At 32.5% G+C, this 15220-nt stretch overlaps 1 protein-coding gene across 1 annotated transcript in view; it reads right to left on the bottom strand.

Annotated features, from left to right (window-relative positions):
* Window positions 1–65: 65 nt before the first annotated feature.
* FAM135A (family with sequence similarity 135 member A) overlaps window positions 66–15220 on the bottom strand; it is a 107122-nt gene continuing 91967 nt past the window's right edge. The window contains 4 exon segments of the mRNA XM_033099372.1: window positions 66–1487; window positions 3371–3484; window positions 13339–13449; window positions 14987–15138. Coding sequence (XP_032955263.1) covers window positions 1282–1487; window positions 3371–3484; window positions 13339–13449; window positions 14987–15138 — 583 coding nt within the window. The 3' untranslated portion in view covers window positions 66–1281.

The raw sequence follows: 15220 nt of genomic DNA, 5'->3' as shown, positions 1-15220 counted from the left end.
AATTAATATAGTCTGTCCAATTAAAAATAAAAATGTACCTCTAGTATTCTGAAAATAAACAAGTGTTTTAGCTGTTCCTCTAGATAGTCATTTGTTCATTTATTAACACCAGAACAATAACACAATGCTTAAAATAAACATGCATCAATTATACAATACATACTTACAAAAACCTTCTGTCCAATCACAACTGGTAAATGCAAACAGACCTTCTATCCACCCTTAGTGCATTATTTTCACAAGTAAAACAGGAAAGGAAAATAGTGAATTTTACGCTATTCAGCACCTTTAGGAAAGTTAAGAGACTTAACATCTCCATATATCAAAAACATTTGTATTTGTATCACCAAACATGTAAAGTTAATTATTTTCCATTTTTAACATGAATTATTTTATTTACATTTCTTTTTAGTTCAACAAATTTTAACAATATTTAAAAATGATCTAAATTCATAAAAGTATTTCACAAATTTCAACATTTAATTATTATGTACATACAAGGAAGTTCACGAAAAAAGTTAAAGAAACGTAATCAAAAAGTTCAAGCAACATTACTAAATTTAACAAAATTCCAACGAAATCAAGGCAGAGGGCATTCAAACATTCAAAAATCTCTAGATACTGCTAACATGAACATGAAAAGTTCCGGTAATAAAAGTCAATGTGAGAAATAATGTTGAAATCACCAGTAGAAAATATATTTTAATAGGCATGACACATGTTTAATAGCAACAATAACTTTTTATAGAAAACTTTTTAACATTGTCATATATGAACTACTTGGTTTGGCAGGGCTAACGAGTTGACTTCAAAAAATATATTTTAGCAGCCATAATTTTATTTCCAGTTAAAACAGAGTAAAATGTTAAAAGTAAAATTTATAATTAACTAAATATACCCCAATACTAGAAAATTTAAAGTCCCATGCTCTTCTAGCAATAATGGCCTCTAATATGAGTTTGATGTAAAAATTGTGGAAAGCCAATAATAATCAGACAAATATATGGGCTTAAAGTTTCACTGAAATACTTATGTAGCAAAATATATGAAAAAGTAATAGAAAAGTAAAAAGATAAAATTAAAAAAATATTGCACAGCCACATTACCTAGAAAGTAAAGTTGATGTTTAAAAAGCTCTAAACATGGATGATATAAATTATCTTCCATATAAAAAGGTATAAATATTTCTTAGAACTTATCAGCATGTATACTTTAATATAATACACTATTTGAATCATTGTTGAATGAGGTAATTGTCAAGTCTCTAACAATGTTTTTATCCTACTGGAAATATTTGAGGGCAGCGACCAGAAAGAATTTCTCTAAAAATATTTCTGAATCAAGAACAGCTATATGTGCAGCTCTCCCAATGAGCGAATCAGCTGTATTGGGCAATGCATTGATGACATTATATCGAACCAAATTACAGTCCTTGTTTTGCAGAACTGGACGAAGCAAGTTATGAATCATTTCTGAATAGATTTGTCCTATGGAAAAGTAAAGGAAAATTAGTTCACATGAGTAACTGAAAAAATTCTATGTCGACTTCTATATAATTTATAAAATTTAGTTACATTATTTCCATTTGAAGCAGAAAAAGGTATTTTAAAAGGTTTGCTTTTTCTTTCACTATCATTTTTGAGACTGTTATAGAAAAAATATAGATTATTTATCTCTCTCGCCAAGTAAAAATAAATTTATTAAACATTATTGCTGTCAATTTGATATTTTTAATTCAAAGCAATGACTATACCAAACAATTTTCTTCAACATTAAGTTACTTATGACTCATTAAAGCATTATGAAAAGGTAGCCATGCTGAAACATTTTGATTAAGGCAAAATTTGAAACTTTAATCTATAGCAAGTAATTTAAAAATGAATCCGAGGCACTCAACATTTTCCCACATATTTCCACATTATTTTCAGAATAGCAACTTCCTATAATCAGAAGAACAATGAGTTTGGCTCAAAGATTAAAAAGAATCTTTTATTTTGTTTTGAAGATTTATTTAATGCTTGGTTCAGCTTTTAATTCCAACATTATGCTCCTCTCTCCCTCTTTTTGGTTAATTCTTACAATGGATTTATTGAGGTTATGCTAAGCATAAGAGATAAAGGCTATATATTATATCTGTATATAATATAATATAATATAATATACATATATATATACACACACATATACATAAAAGCACAAACTACTGTATAAGGGGCAAAACAGTTTTTAATGATTATGCATTACTATATTACTAATAGATAAGAGCTAACACATATCCATGGAACATGTATATTCTAGGGAGCCAGGTATTAAATTTTGGAGGAGAGGCAGATGTAGTCCTGTGAGGAATGACGAGTACATAGAAAGAAGTACAGTTAGAGAAAGAAGAGAGAGGTATTTAAGAGAAAGATTAATATCACAGATTCATAGAAAATTTTTTACTCCTACCTCTCTTCTTAGTTTTCATTGTGAGTCAAGTTGGATTTCTGGTTTCATGTTATTTAAAAAATATTCTTACATAGGAAGAAATCCAAACCTCTCTTTATTAGATTTTCCCTGTCCCCCAGTGGCACAGAATCTCACTGTTAATACAAAGGACATTTGTCTTGTTTTAGTGACCCATTTGAAGGTTAAATGTCTTCTGAATTTTTCTCTAAGTGGACTCTAGACTTTTCCCTTAAGTGGACTCTTGCTAGAACAGAAGTTAAAAAAAAAAAAAAAGTTATTCTGATGTCACAAGAGGCTTAAAAATATATTTATTAAATGAATAGAGTGCTTACTATGTGTCAGGTACCATGTTAGGCAATGCCAACACAAATGTGTCTAAGACAGTCCCTACCAGAAAGGGCTATTCACTGTCACAATGGGAAAGAAAAGCAGGGTTGAGAATTTGTTTAAAATCAGCCTCATTCCAAAAAAGGAACTGAGGTAATATTGGGAGGTAAGACACCCAGGTTCTTACTCTGAGCCTGTAATTAACCAGCAGTGACTTTGGATAAGCCACTTAGCATCTCTGAGCCTCAGTTATAAAACGTGCATCCAAGTCTCCTTCTGACTCCAAATAGCTATTATCACTAATTCCAATAATTCGGAGGAAATCAAAGTACAGATTACTTTTGAGGCAGAAAAATGTAGAAGGATTTGTAATTAAAGAACTATTTCATAAAAAAAAAAAAACCTATGTTTTCATTGGCAAAAACATCTGAGGTGGCAGGTGTTAGGAAAGGAAGAAAAGTGGAGGAAAGATAGCTAATTTATATCAGTGGGTGGAAAAAAAGAAGCAAAAGGAGAGAAAGTGACGACGAAAAATTTGAGAAAAAGCTCATGGGTAGATATAACTCTTCGAAATACTTCTAATTTACTTTGTTACCTGACTGTTTGTCTTTTAAAGCTGTTTTACACATTTCAATTCGGGCAGAGTGATAAGGAACATAGCGATCCTGTAGCGATCCCACTAGCACAACATTTTTGAAGTAATGAAGCCCTGTGAAGAGAAAATACTGAGTTATAACGTAATAATTAACAAGATTTAGAACTTATTAGTATATTAAGTGATCCCCCCATTTTATTTACTCAGCAGCACTAAGTTTATGGCTTTTAAAATACCTGATGAATTCTTTCTCCACATTTCTATATATTATCTACAAGTCACACACCCCCAGCTTCATTGTATGGAGTTTGTGTGCTGATAAGAGGAAAGTGTGTTTGCATTGAGAGCAAGGATTGTGGTGTTATGGTATGGCGGGTAGGGGAGAAATTAGATATGGTGGGTTAAAATTCCATAGGAAATATTTCACGGCATTGTTACTTTCCAAATATATTCCTCAATATTTAAGAATATTTCCCCAAGAAACATAATTATACTCTTCCATAAAAACAAACAAAACAGCTTATATGAACTCTTTTAAAGCTGACATTTTACTTTAAGTTTTCATTTGACTCTTGTCTAATATTATTCATATTTTCTCCTTATTTGAGTATTTCAAGAGGATATCTGCTTTGATTTTTTTAGTAATAATAACGGGTTTCATGATCCATCCACAGACTTGTCAGGTTTCATTTTTTGTTAAACTAGGTGAATTCAGAACTTGTGACCTTGGGATACTTCGTTAATTACCTCATTTAAGTACTGAAACTATGTTCGTGACTACTTTAGATCAGTAACGTTCTAATTTTACTATTTAGACTAGTAAATAAAATATAAAAAATTTATGTGATTATTAAATAAGATACAAATAAATAATGGCAATACATTATAAGTGGATGTGTAGTGCATATTTCATTTCTGGAATGTTCCAGAGTAAAATTTTGATACTTTTTGCTCACTGAAATTCAGATCCTTAGGGACAGGCCAATTTTGGGGACTACTGTGGATCCAGAATACAGGAAGCCTTTGCAGAAGCTCTCTTTCTCCCTTGGAACTTAAGGATCCCAATGAGAATAGTGCAGACCGACACACGACCAGCTGAGTATGAACATATCCCTCTATGCCAAATATAAGGTCATCGTCCCTTCTTCCCAAAGAGAACACTTTGAGACAATATAAATACATAACATTCTAGGGACATAAGTGAAATAATCAAATGTTTATAACAGGAATTAATTCAATTATAGAAACTTTTAAAATCATATTTTAGAAAGATACTCATTAAGGAAACCTGATTTCCCCCCCCCCTTCATTTTCACATTTCATGAGACAAATTCATGCTACTTTTGGCTTCATTTGACAGCAATATCTTCATCAGCATTAGCGCTACCTAGGGAATCATCTATACATCCTAGAGTGGAAGCCTTTAAACTGATCTACATTTACCCCAGCAGTAATTTAAGGCTCTCCTTAATGTAGATGGCATGTAGAGCTTTAAGAAAATTAATTTCCAGAGCCCAACTTCCGTATGAGTGCTTTTCTAAAAGTGACTTGTCCTTCTCCCACTTTACACGAGAAAGATGTCTCTCCAATCTATTTCAGATCTTATTATGGTGTATAACCCTGAGGTATAAAAGTGTCTGGGAACCAAGCAAATTATGAATGAAATCTTAACTTTTTCTGACAAAAAGTAAGTTTGAGTTGACTTATTTGTTTGACAATAAGAAATGGCTTTGCCAGTTAGATTTTATGGCACACATTTTCTATAAATTGAATTGAATGAGCTAAATCTATAACTCCAATCGAATGAGCTAAGTCTTTATATTTTTATGAAGATAACAATTACAGTAAACATGTATTACCTGATATGCCAGAAGACATCTTTTGCCACTATTTAAAATTATAGAAAATATTTTTAAGCGTTATCCTAAAATTATACAAGGGGGTACACATTTTTTTCAAAATTCTCTTAAGGGGTAAGGAAAGGAAGCAAGTCAAAAATATGAACACACTGTCCTACTGTACATCACTTTCATTCCCAAGTTGTTTTAGGTACTGTACTTTTTGAATCTAAGTATGATGCTTTTACTGAAATTTTATCTCAAGCAGTATGAAATGAGTCATATAACAGCACGATTAGCTTTTTCATTTATCTAAACGGTACATATTTGTGTTCTCCATAAAGAGCTACCATACTGCACAAGTCCAGGAGTAGCATTCATGTCACAGTTCGCATGACTAACACTCCTTGGAGCTGTGCATTGCACAGCCTGTGGCAGCCTTCTCACCAATGTTCATTTCCGTACTTTCCTAAGTGACTATTTTTCAAATCACCAGCATCTTCTAACTCTCTTCACTCTTACCTTATGAACTTGCTTCCTATTTCACTGAGAATACAGAAGAATCAGAAGAGAATTTCCATATACTCCCACTTTAAAACAAACCCACCTACCATACTTGTACTTTTAAGTTCTACCTTCACTCTTGCTTCTTCTGATGAACTGTTCATGCTCCCACCTCCGGCCAGCCCTTACCCTTGTAGGCTAGGTCCTATCCCTCCTGCCTAGCAGTTGTCCCATCCTCTCTTGCATCATCAATTTTCTCTTTTGTACAGATCATTCTTATCAGTATGCAAAACACTATACTATCTCCCATTAAAAAAAATAAAAATCAATCAGTCCTTGAACATTATACTCCTCTACAATAACCCTGCCCCCAGTTCTTGGCACTGCTTTATTTCTATAGTTATAGGAATAGGCATTATATTAAAAAATTATATTAAATATATTTTTCAAAATAGCTTTTTACAGAGATTCTGATATACTCCTATAGAGAAACGATACTCAGGTGGAGAATCACTGCTTTAGATGAGATCCTTGAGGGAAGAAGTGTATATGTCTCCTCGGGTTCAGGCCGCTCAGTGGAACGGAAGTATGCAAAATCAACAAAGAGTAGAGGAGGGGGTTTCTAATATACCCTTTAACTCGCAGATTCCATGAGGATGAAATAAATAAAATCAAAGATCATGATACTAATATAAATATACTGTATTGTCATATTTCTAAATGTGATTCATAAGACAGTACTGTACTTTAAAATGCATTCTAAATTTAGTAGATTTTAGTAATAGTTTTTCAACAATAAATTAATACTAATATTGTACTTCTGCATAGGTTTGCCTATTGTGTTAGCCAAGAACTAAGTTAGTTAAATAGAATGTGACTCTTTTTGAATCTTTTGGTTTCTAGCAGTGTTGGTTACAGAGGGTAGAAACTCAAGTGAAACAAGGTAGGCCCAGAGTTACAATGGGAATTATGGAAGTACTTCATCTGAGTTGAAGTCCAGCTAATATTTTGGGAGGCTCATATTCAAGGTTCATCTTCTCTGCATATGCACTGGTTCTAGCTGCTTAACGATGACCTAGTTAACTGGCCTTAGGGTTAGTTCTTCATTCAGCCCCTGAAACGGCTAATTCTCGCTTGAAGTTCTCTCTAACTTGGGAAAGTAACAAGATTTCCCCATCTGCAGAATGAGATACTTGAACTATTAATAGAAAAGTTTGTAAATATTTAGTTAATTTTCAGGATTACCAAGAAAAAGATTAAAGTAAATCTTCAATATTTTTCTATATAATAACGTGATTTATTTATGAACATTATAAATGGTAACTTTCATCTTCATTATCTTAGTCTTCCTGAAACTTTTGGTGACTAATTTTTTTCTGAAATTTTATTGTTTTAAGGCAATTCATATTCATTTTCTATTTACTCTCTGGTATTGGCTAAAACAGTGGTTCTAAATGGTGGTTTTGCACCCTGAGGGACATTTAGCAGTGTCTGGAGATATTTTTGTCACAACTGGGATTTGGAATGTGAAAGGGTGTGGAGGGGTGCATGTGCCACTGACATTTTGTGAGTAGAGGCCAGGGATACTGCTAAAAATCCTACAATGCATAAGACAATCCCTGACGACAAAGAATTATCCAATCCAGAATGTCAATAGTGCTGAGGTTGAGAAAACCTGTGCTTTTAAAATTGACATATTCTATGCAAAATTAAACTATTCTTTATATTCATTAATTTTAAACACTGTATTCGGAAGAATTTGCTTCCTAAAATAACGTTAGCTGATGCTGATTCTTTCCCACACTTTCAGAAACAAAACAGAAATGTTATTTACAAATCAAGTCATAGCTATTATTAAACACCTCTGTAATCTGCTGGAAGAAAAGATTATCTTATGCCATAGTAGCACAATAAGAGACTTCTTTAACTGTTATATTTTACTTGTCAGAGTTCCACAGCTAGTAAAGAGATTCTAAGCAGATGTTTTTTGGAAGATCTTAAAATAGAATATTATAGATTCTTATGTGGCTATATATGAGCCCTCAACAAGGAATGCAAGAGTGTCCATGATCCTTCTCTCTATGGAACCTTGACTGGTGTCACCTAATCTATATAATACACACTTTACCTTCCTTTAGCTTGTTTCTTTGCTTTGATAATTCATTGCTGAGATGTTAGTATGCCATAACTATACTGTGTAAACTATTTATATATTCTATCTGCAATTTATAGACTACTATAGGTTTTTTGGCCAGAAGTTGCTATAAAAATTTAATGAATGTTTACAATTGTAATGCCTTAATCAAAAAAGGTAATTTCCTCTTAAAAGTAATATTTCTTTAGCCCTTTAGAAGATCTATTGTGAACACACAAAACAAAAAAGACAATTCATAATAAATATATGATTTTTATAAAAAGTATAACATTTCTCAATTGTTTTATAAATCATACAAATTAGTTTAGGTTTTTAAACGTTTCCTTAATTAAAAAATAATAAATAGCTTTCAATTAAGGAAAGCTACTAATTAATGATATGTTGTAGAGAAAAAAACCTTGCATAAGGAAGACCCCCAAGGGAGGCTTTGCTTAAATTAAAGGAGGGAAGAAGGTAGAAGGCTGGATTTTGGTTTAGACAGGTTATTTTAGGCTTTCCCCGAAGAGCAGGAAATTGGCTATTCAGAAGAAACAGAAGCAATAATTGGACTAGGGCATCCAAAACTTTACCTTTAAAAGAGTGAAAATGTAAAAGACAAATTATCACTAGGGCTTTTTGATTGTTTAAAAACACCCGAGAATAGCATATTAGTTAAGTAAAATAGTTAGGTCAACATTGTTTTGTTTTTCTATTTTACTTATGTTTCTAATGTAAACCCATATATTTCCACATTGTGAATAAAATAAATACATGTATATATTCAGGTGTAATAGTTTCCTAGGAACTGACTACTCAATTTTCACAATTCTCTAGATGACAGAAAGGGATGGGGGGGGTACATAGCTCAAAACAGACTTGCTCCCACCCCTGTGACAATACTGTAATTTTGAAATCAACTAGTGAATATTTGTTGATATTTAAAACTGCAATTAGAAATCACTTCTAAAGTTCTTGAAAATATACATTAATGGCTTAACATAACATGGCTTGAACCATGCACAAGTGCCTACTGGTTTTGTGACCTGTGGCAAGTCACTCAACCACTCTACGCTTCAGTGTCCTCATTTGCAAAATGGAGGCAATAATAGTCCTGCTTCATAAGTTTAAATCAGCCAATGTGTACGATATGCTTCGGTGGTATCTCAAATATAGTAAAGTACCATATGTATGTCAGCTACTGTGTTTCCCGGAAAATAAGACCTAGCCGGACCATCAGCTCTAATGCGTCTTTTGGAGCAAAAATTAATATAAGACCCGGTATTATATTCTATTATTATATTATATTACATTATATTATACCCAGTCTGACATTACATTAAAATAAGACCAGGTCTTATATTAATTTTTGCTCCAAAAGACGCATTAGAGCTGATGGTCCGGCTAGGTCTTATTTTCCGGGAAACACGGTATTACTTATTCCCATATTTTAGTATTATTTAATTCATTAGTCATGATTATTAGAAAAGATACTAATAATATTCTAATAATATTCTTTCATGTTATTTTCCAATGATAATAATAATTCAATTTATGTGTATACTAATCAACTTGTATCTGCATACAAATAGAAATCTTAAAACATAAGAACAATTTTAGTAAGTCATTTGAGTACTCTTTTATAGCTAGTAATATTGACATATAGATGAGCTTGTTTTTAAACAGTTCTGTTAAAAATATCTCCTAAAATATACTCGTGATGTTATTCTGAAAGGAAATCTCTACAATCTAAAACACTAATATTACTTTAGTTCAGGCACATCTTCATTTAGAGCTATTTTTATCACCCAACATTTACTGAATTCCATGTTACTGAGAATGGTAATTGTTTACAATTAATCTTTAATAGTCCTGTGAGGAAGATACTATTATTCCCATTTTACCAATGAAGAAAATGAAGCTTATTTAGATTAAGCAACCTAGTCAGTGTTTCAGCTAGAACTAATACCTACGTGTGCCTTCAAAGTTTGGCTCCTAAAAGCAGTGTTAGGCTGGTACAACCAGAGGGGAGGTGAGAATTTGGCCATACGTTATAAGGCAAATAATAAATTAATAACTTGTAAGCAAAAGTTTTAAATTTTACTTTCTAAAATGCAGTATAAATACACAGATCCCAGGGAACATTTAATTTTGTTTCGCCTTTCATCTAATTCCTGACTCATAAGCAGCAGTGGTACAAACTCCACAGCCACACACAATGGTTCTACTTAGTGTCAGTAAGCTTTTCTCACATGAGAACTACATGCTATATTTGATTTTGTAGGAATATCTTATAGTTTTATTAATCAAGTATGTATTTCTGTACACTATAAGTAACTTACTGTTTTCTTTACACCCTTAGAAACAAAATAATAAAACTAGATCTTTAAAATAACTTTTCTTTCACTGATTCTGGTAATAGACAATACATGAAATAACTATTCCCAAATCTCTTTATCATATTAATAACAACATTTAAAGCAGAATCCTGAAAAGGCAAAAACAGGACTCAAATGAAGTGGGCTATATTCAACTACTAAATCTGTCTAGTGTTCATATCAAATGTTTCAAGAGCAGGATGGAGGACATGGATGATAGTAATGAAGATAAAAAACAGATTTATAAATGCCGTGGCTTAAGTTTACAAGTTCAAATTACCTCAGACTTGGAACTACCCTGTTTCCCTGAAAATAAGACCTAGCCAGACAATCAACTCTAATGCGTCTTTTGAAGCAAAAATTAATATAAGACCCAGTATTACATATTATATTATATTATATTATATTATATTATATTATATTATATTATATTATATTATATTATATTATATCAAGATCCGGTCTTATAGTAAAATAAGACCGGGTCTTATATTAATTTTTGCTCCACAAGTTGCATTAGAGCTGTTTGTCCAGCTTAGGTCTTATTTTCAGGGAAACATGGTATCAGTTACCGAATACGTGGATTTGATTTTCAGCATACTATACAATGTTTGATTTGCTTTTGGATATTGAAAATAATATGAAAAAGATCACTCATTGATTCAATGGATTTATACCAAACACCTACTAGGAAGAACTACGTAAGAACTGGATATGTATGTAGGGGTGGGGGGTAGGAAAAGGTTGTCACAATAAATCATACTTAAGGAAAAAAGGATAAAATATTAAAAATGACTCACATGAGATAAACTATAATGGGTATGATAAAAGAGGTCCATACCTAACGCTAATATGAATTCAGAGATAATATTAACAATCTTGGGATGTGGGACAACACAAAGAAGTGGGGTCATTCAAAGATGACACTTAGGTGTTTCAAACCAAATAATTTAGAGGATAAAGTACCATTTTAAAAAATATGAAAAAAGAGGGAGCAAAAGAAGACAATATTTCAGTATTAAACATACTTAGTTTGATACGTAAATAGAGATGTCTAGCAGGCAAATGAGGATTGGAATTCATTAATGAACTCAGTCCTGGAGATACAAGATTTGGGATATAAAGGCATATACTCAGTACTCTGAAAGCACAGGAGAACTAAACCAGAGCATCAAGAAAAGCTTTTGATAGTAGGTGGTGCTTTGAGTTTAACTTTTTAAGATGGAAAGAATCAGTTCTAAAAGGATGGGGTAAACACATCGGGAGGAACAGCAGTAGAAAAAGCACGGGTGAACGCAAGGAAGCATAAAACATGTGTGCATGACTAAAGCAAAGGATATGTATGTGGGAGGAGTAGGATATGAAGCAAGTAAAAGAATCAGTAACCAGATTCAAAAGGATTTCATGCTGTAAGCCATGGAATCTAAACTTCATCCTGAAAGCTATAAGGTACCATGAAAGATTTTCCAACAGAAGCAATGATGTCTGACTTAACTTTTAGAGGATTATTTTATCTGACGAGGAAGTGAGATTGGAGAGAAGGGGGCATAAAGAGGCAGGGTAACTAATTTGGAGACTGCAGCAATAATCGAAGTAAAAATGATGAAGGCTGAACTAGGGCAGTGGCAAAGAAAAGAGAAGCCTCCATTAGCTACTAAGAAAGCTGAATGTTTCAGGGCTTGACAACTCAGTAGACATGAGGGGAGAGTGAACAAGAGTCTAGGACAACTTCTAAGTTTCTGGCTGGGGAGATGGGGGTGCCATTCCTGTAGTTGTGGAATCCAGAAAACTAAATTTGAGTGGAAAGAGGAGGTGTCTGAGAACATTGCATTTGAGGCATCCATGAGACGTCTAAGTGAATATGTTTGGTAGGCAGCGGGGCATGCAGGTCTGGAGCACAGCACAGAGGACTGAGCTCTTAGAGATACATATCTGAGAGTCACCAATGGTGAAGATAGAAATGAGATGATGCTATAAAAGAAAAATGTACAGAGTGAGACGAGCAGGAGACAGAGGCCAGAGCGCAAGAACACCTACTTTTAAGGGGAAAGGAAAGAAAAGAAGCCTGTGTAGGAAGCAGAGAGTCAAGATGGAAGAAAATCTGGAGAGGCTGATGTTACAGAATTGGAGGGAGGAAAATATTTTTAGAAGGAGGGGGCTTTCATTAATTTGTATATTGTTTATGGCTATTTTTGTGCTACAGTGGTATTACGGAGTAGTTGCTACAGAGATCATATGGCTCACAAAGCCAAAATATTTACTATCTGGCCCTTTAGAGAAAAAATTTGCCAAGCTCTGTTGTATAGACAGGAAGGGGGAGATGAGGGTTGGGTGGGGTAATATCTGGGTTTCAGTTATGTCTCCACTTTCAGAAGGAAGTGGAAATAACAGTCTTTGAATAAAATAAAGAGGAGGGCAGTCTGTTCCCTGCAGGTAGAGATATCAAAGGATGCAGTGGAAAGAATGTATTGGGAAGACATAAGTCTGAGGATGAGTCAGGGAGATATGGAAAGGTCAGAAGTAAGTAAGATCATGTAGAAAGTGCGAATGCAAAGCAGTTGGGGACTTCGGGCTGTGAAAGCATACAAAATACATGCAAGATGGGGAATATTGTTCATAATCAGCTAATAAAAGACAAATAACAAGACTCATCCAGTGGTGAGAATTTGTAGATGGAATAAATATTAATAGTTTAGTTTCTGGCATTTTCCAGAAATGCTTGATAGACTTAGAATAGGAAAGAAGAACAATATGTGTCAGTTTATAACAAGGATTGAAAATTGGGGTAGGTGAAGCTAGAAAGACAGGAGAGCTAAGACATGCAGAGGCCTAATTAAAAAACTGACTAACTTATAATTGGTATAAGTTATAAATGTTAAAAATTTTAGGATGATTTCAAAGAGCTGTGTAGCTCCTAAAAGATAAATACAATCACGAGAAAATTAAACCATGCTATGGATTGCTTAGTCTTAATTGTAAGTCTGCCATTTCATTACTAAGAAATTATAATCGACTAAAACTTTTTTAATCACCAGAACGACATGGTGATGATTTATTTGCTAAAAGTTTATTTTAAAAAGGATGTGAATGTTTTCAAAACTGTTACTATACACTTACCTGCTTTATTACTAAGCTTGTATAAGAAAGTTTGGCGAGGGTCTGAATGATCTCGACATGTCAATTGCAAAAGAGAACCTGATTTTTTCCATTTTTGCATAAACCATAGACCTAGAGAGTTATAAATCATATGTAAGTATAACTTGAAATATATGGTAACATATGCCAAGATTATGAATTTTAATATATATTTCATTTCAAAAAAGATATCCCTCAAATTAGCATTTGTTGGCTAATATGTTTGCAAAGTATTTCCATTTTCTGATAACAAATATACATATAAATACATAGGTTAACTATGGGTCAATCGTGGTTGATAATCGTGGCTTGCTATTTCTTTCTCAAACAGTAATAAAATAAATAATAGTTTACAAAGAACAAATTTGGGAAAAGTGTACCTTTAGATATATTTGCTCAAATTATAAAGCAGAGGGGGATAAAACTTCAAACACAGTAGTAGATCCAAATGCCTAAGCACAGAGTTTTGAGACTACAAATAATAACAGTTAAGTTAATGGTAGACCAATTGTATAAGGACCAACGCTTAGAATGAGCAATTGGTTAATGTTTTCTAGTAATAGCTGAATATAACTTAACTTTCATATTTAATTGTATTTCTTTATATTATCAGTTACCCATATTTAATGCATCTTCCCCTTATGTGAAACCCTAATCACTCTGGAACTGGATTTAAAGATTATGGAATATTCATTGCCATTTATGGTGCTTCTAATATTACAGAGGGAACAGGAGAAGAAAAGAAGAACCCTTTAATTGATTAAATCTGATCATTATAAGCCTGTCTAGGGAAAACTTTAGTGAAGAAAGAAATTAGAAGTACTACATCTTATTCATACTGGGTTCTATCGTTCATTATTTATGTATTTCATTTTTCACATGTTCCCTTTTTGAAACTAAAAACCTAGAGCCACCTATATTTTGAAAGCCACCATTTGATACAAAAGAAAATGGTTTTCTTTCTTTGTCAAGAAAAAAAGTGGAAGAGAAAATGGAAATAAGAATTTCAAGACTCAATGAAATCTAATTTATTATCTCATTGGGAATCAATTGACTAAACTATAAAAACCATTTTAAAAATCTAAGGACAAACTAAATAAAATAAAAGGCAAATCAAGAATAAAGATCTTTCTTAGTGAGAACATTTATTCTAATCAAAATTGGGCTCTTGACTTTAATGTAAATTCTTCAAAAATTTTAGAATTTATTTTCTCATAAAATCCCTTTATTGTTATCAAAGAAAAATCAGAGTTAACATTCTATATAAAATATGTTATAACATTATAACATATTAAATATAGACATTTATTTGTTATCTGTTCAACTAATGGAACAGAATGACCTGTTTATAAGATGAACATTTACTGAAAATATTTAGACAGTTTAATGAAAAAAAGAAAAAAGTGCTCAGGCCTTTTGACAAGTATCTCAATATGATAAGATGAGTTTTCTGAAATGACTTATCAGCTTATTTCATGTGCATGACAAAATAGAAAAATAGCTACATCTTTTGTTTTATGAAATTCAAAGTATATGACAATTTGGCTCTAACGTAAACACGAGAAAATATTAAATTTGTACTTAAATTTTTCTCCCCATATTATTTATACTGAACAACAAAACGTTTTACCTGTATTAACAAGAGCACTGCTATTGTAGAGTGTACCAAGGTGAGGTCCAGAAAGAGATAGAAAGGTATGAAGTTTGTTGAGGTAATATTTAAACCTTGGCCTGGTAAGCACTGAACGGATTATTAAATTGCCCAGTGAATGTCCAATAAAGCTTTAAGAGAAAAAAAAATAACGTTTCTCCTATAGTATTAGTTTTAAAAACAAATATCAAAGCTGATATCACTATACATTAA

The sequence above is a fragment of the Rhinolophus ferrumequinum genome, chromosome 3 (genome assembly GCF_004115265.2).
Source record: "Rhinolophus ferrumequinum isolate MPI-CBG mRhiFer1 chromosome 3, mRhiFer1_v1.p, whole genome shotgun sequence".
NCBI lineage: Eukaryota > Metazoa > Chordata > Mammalia > Chiroptera > Rhinolophidae > Rhinolophus > Rhinolophus ferrumequinum.
Note: the sequence above shows the minus strand (reverse complement) of the source record. Positions and strands in the feature narration are given on the sequence as shown.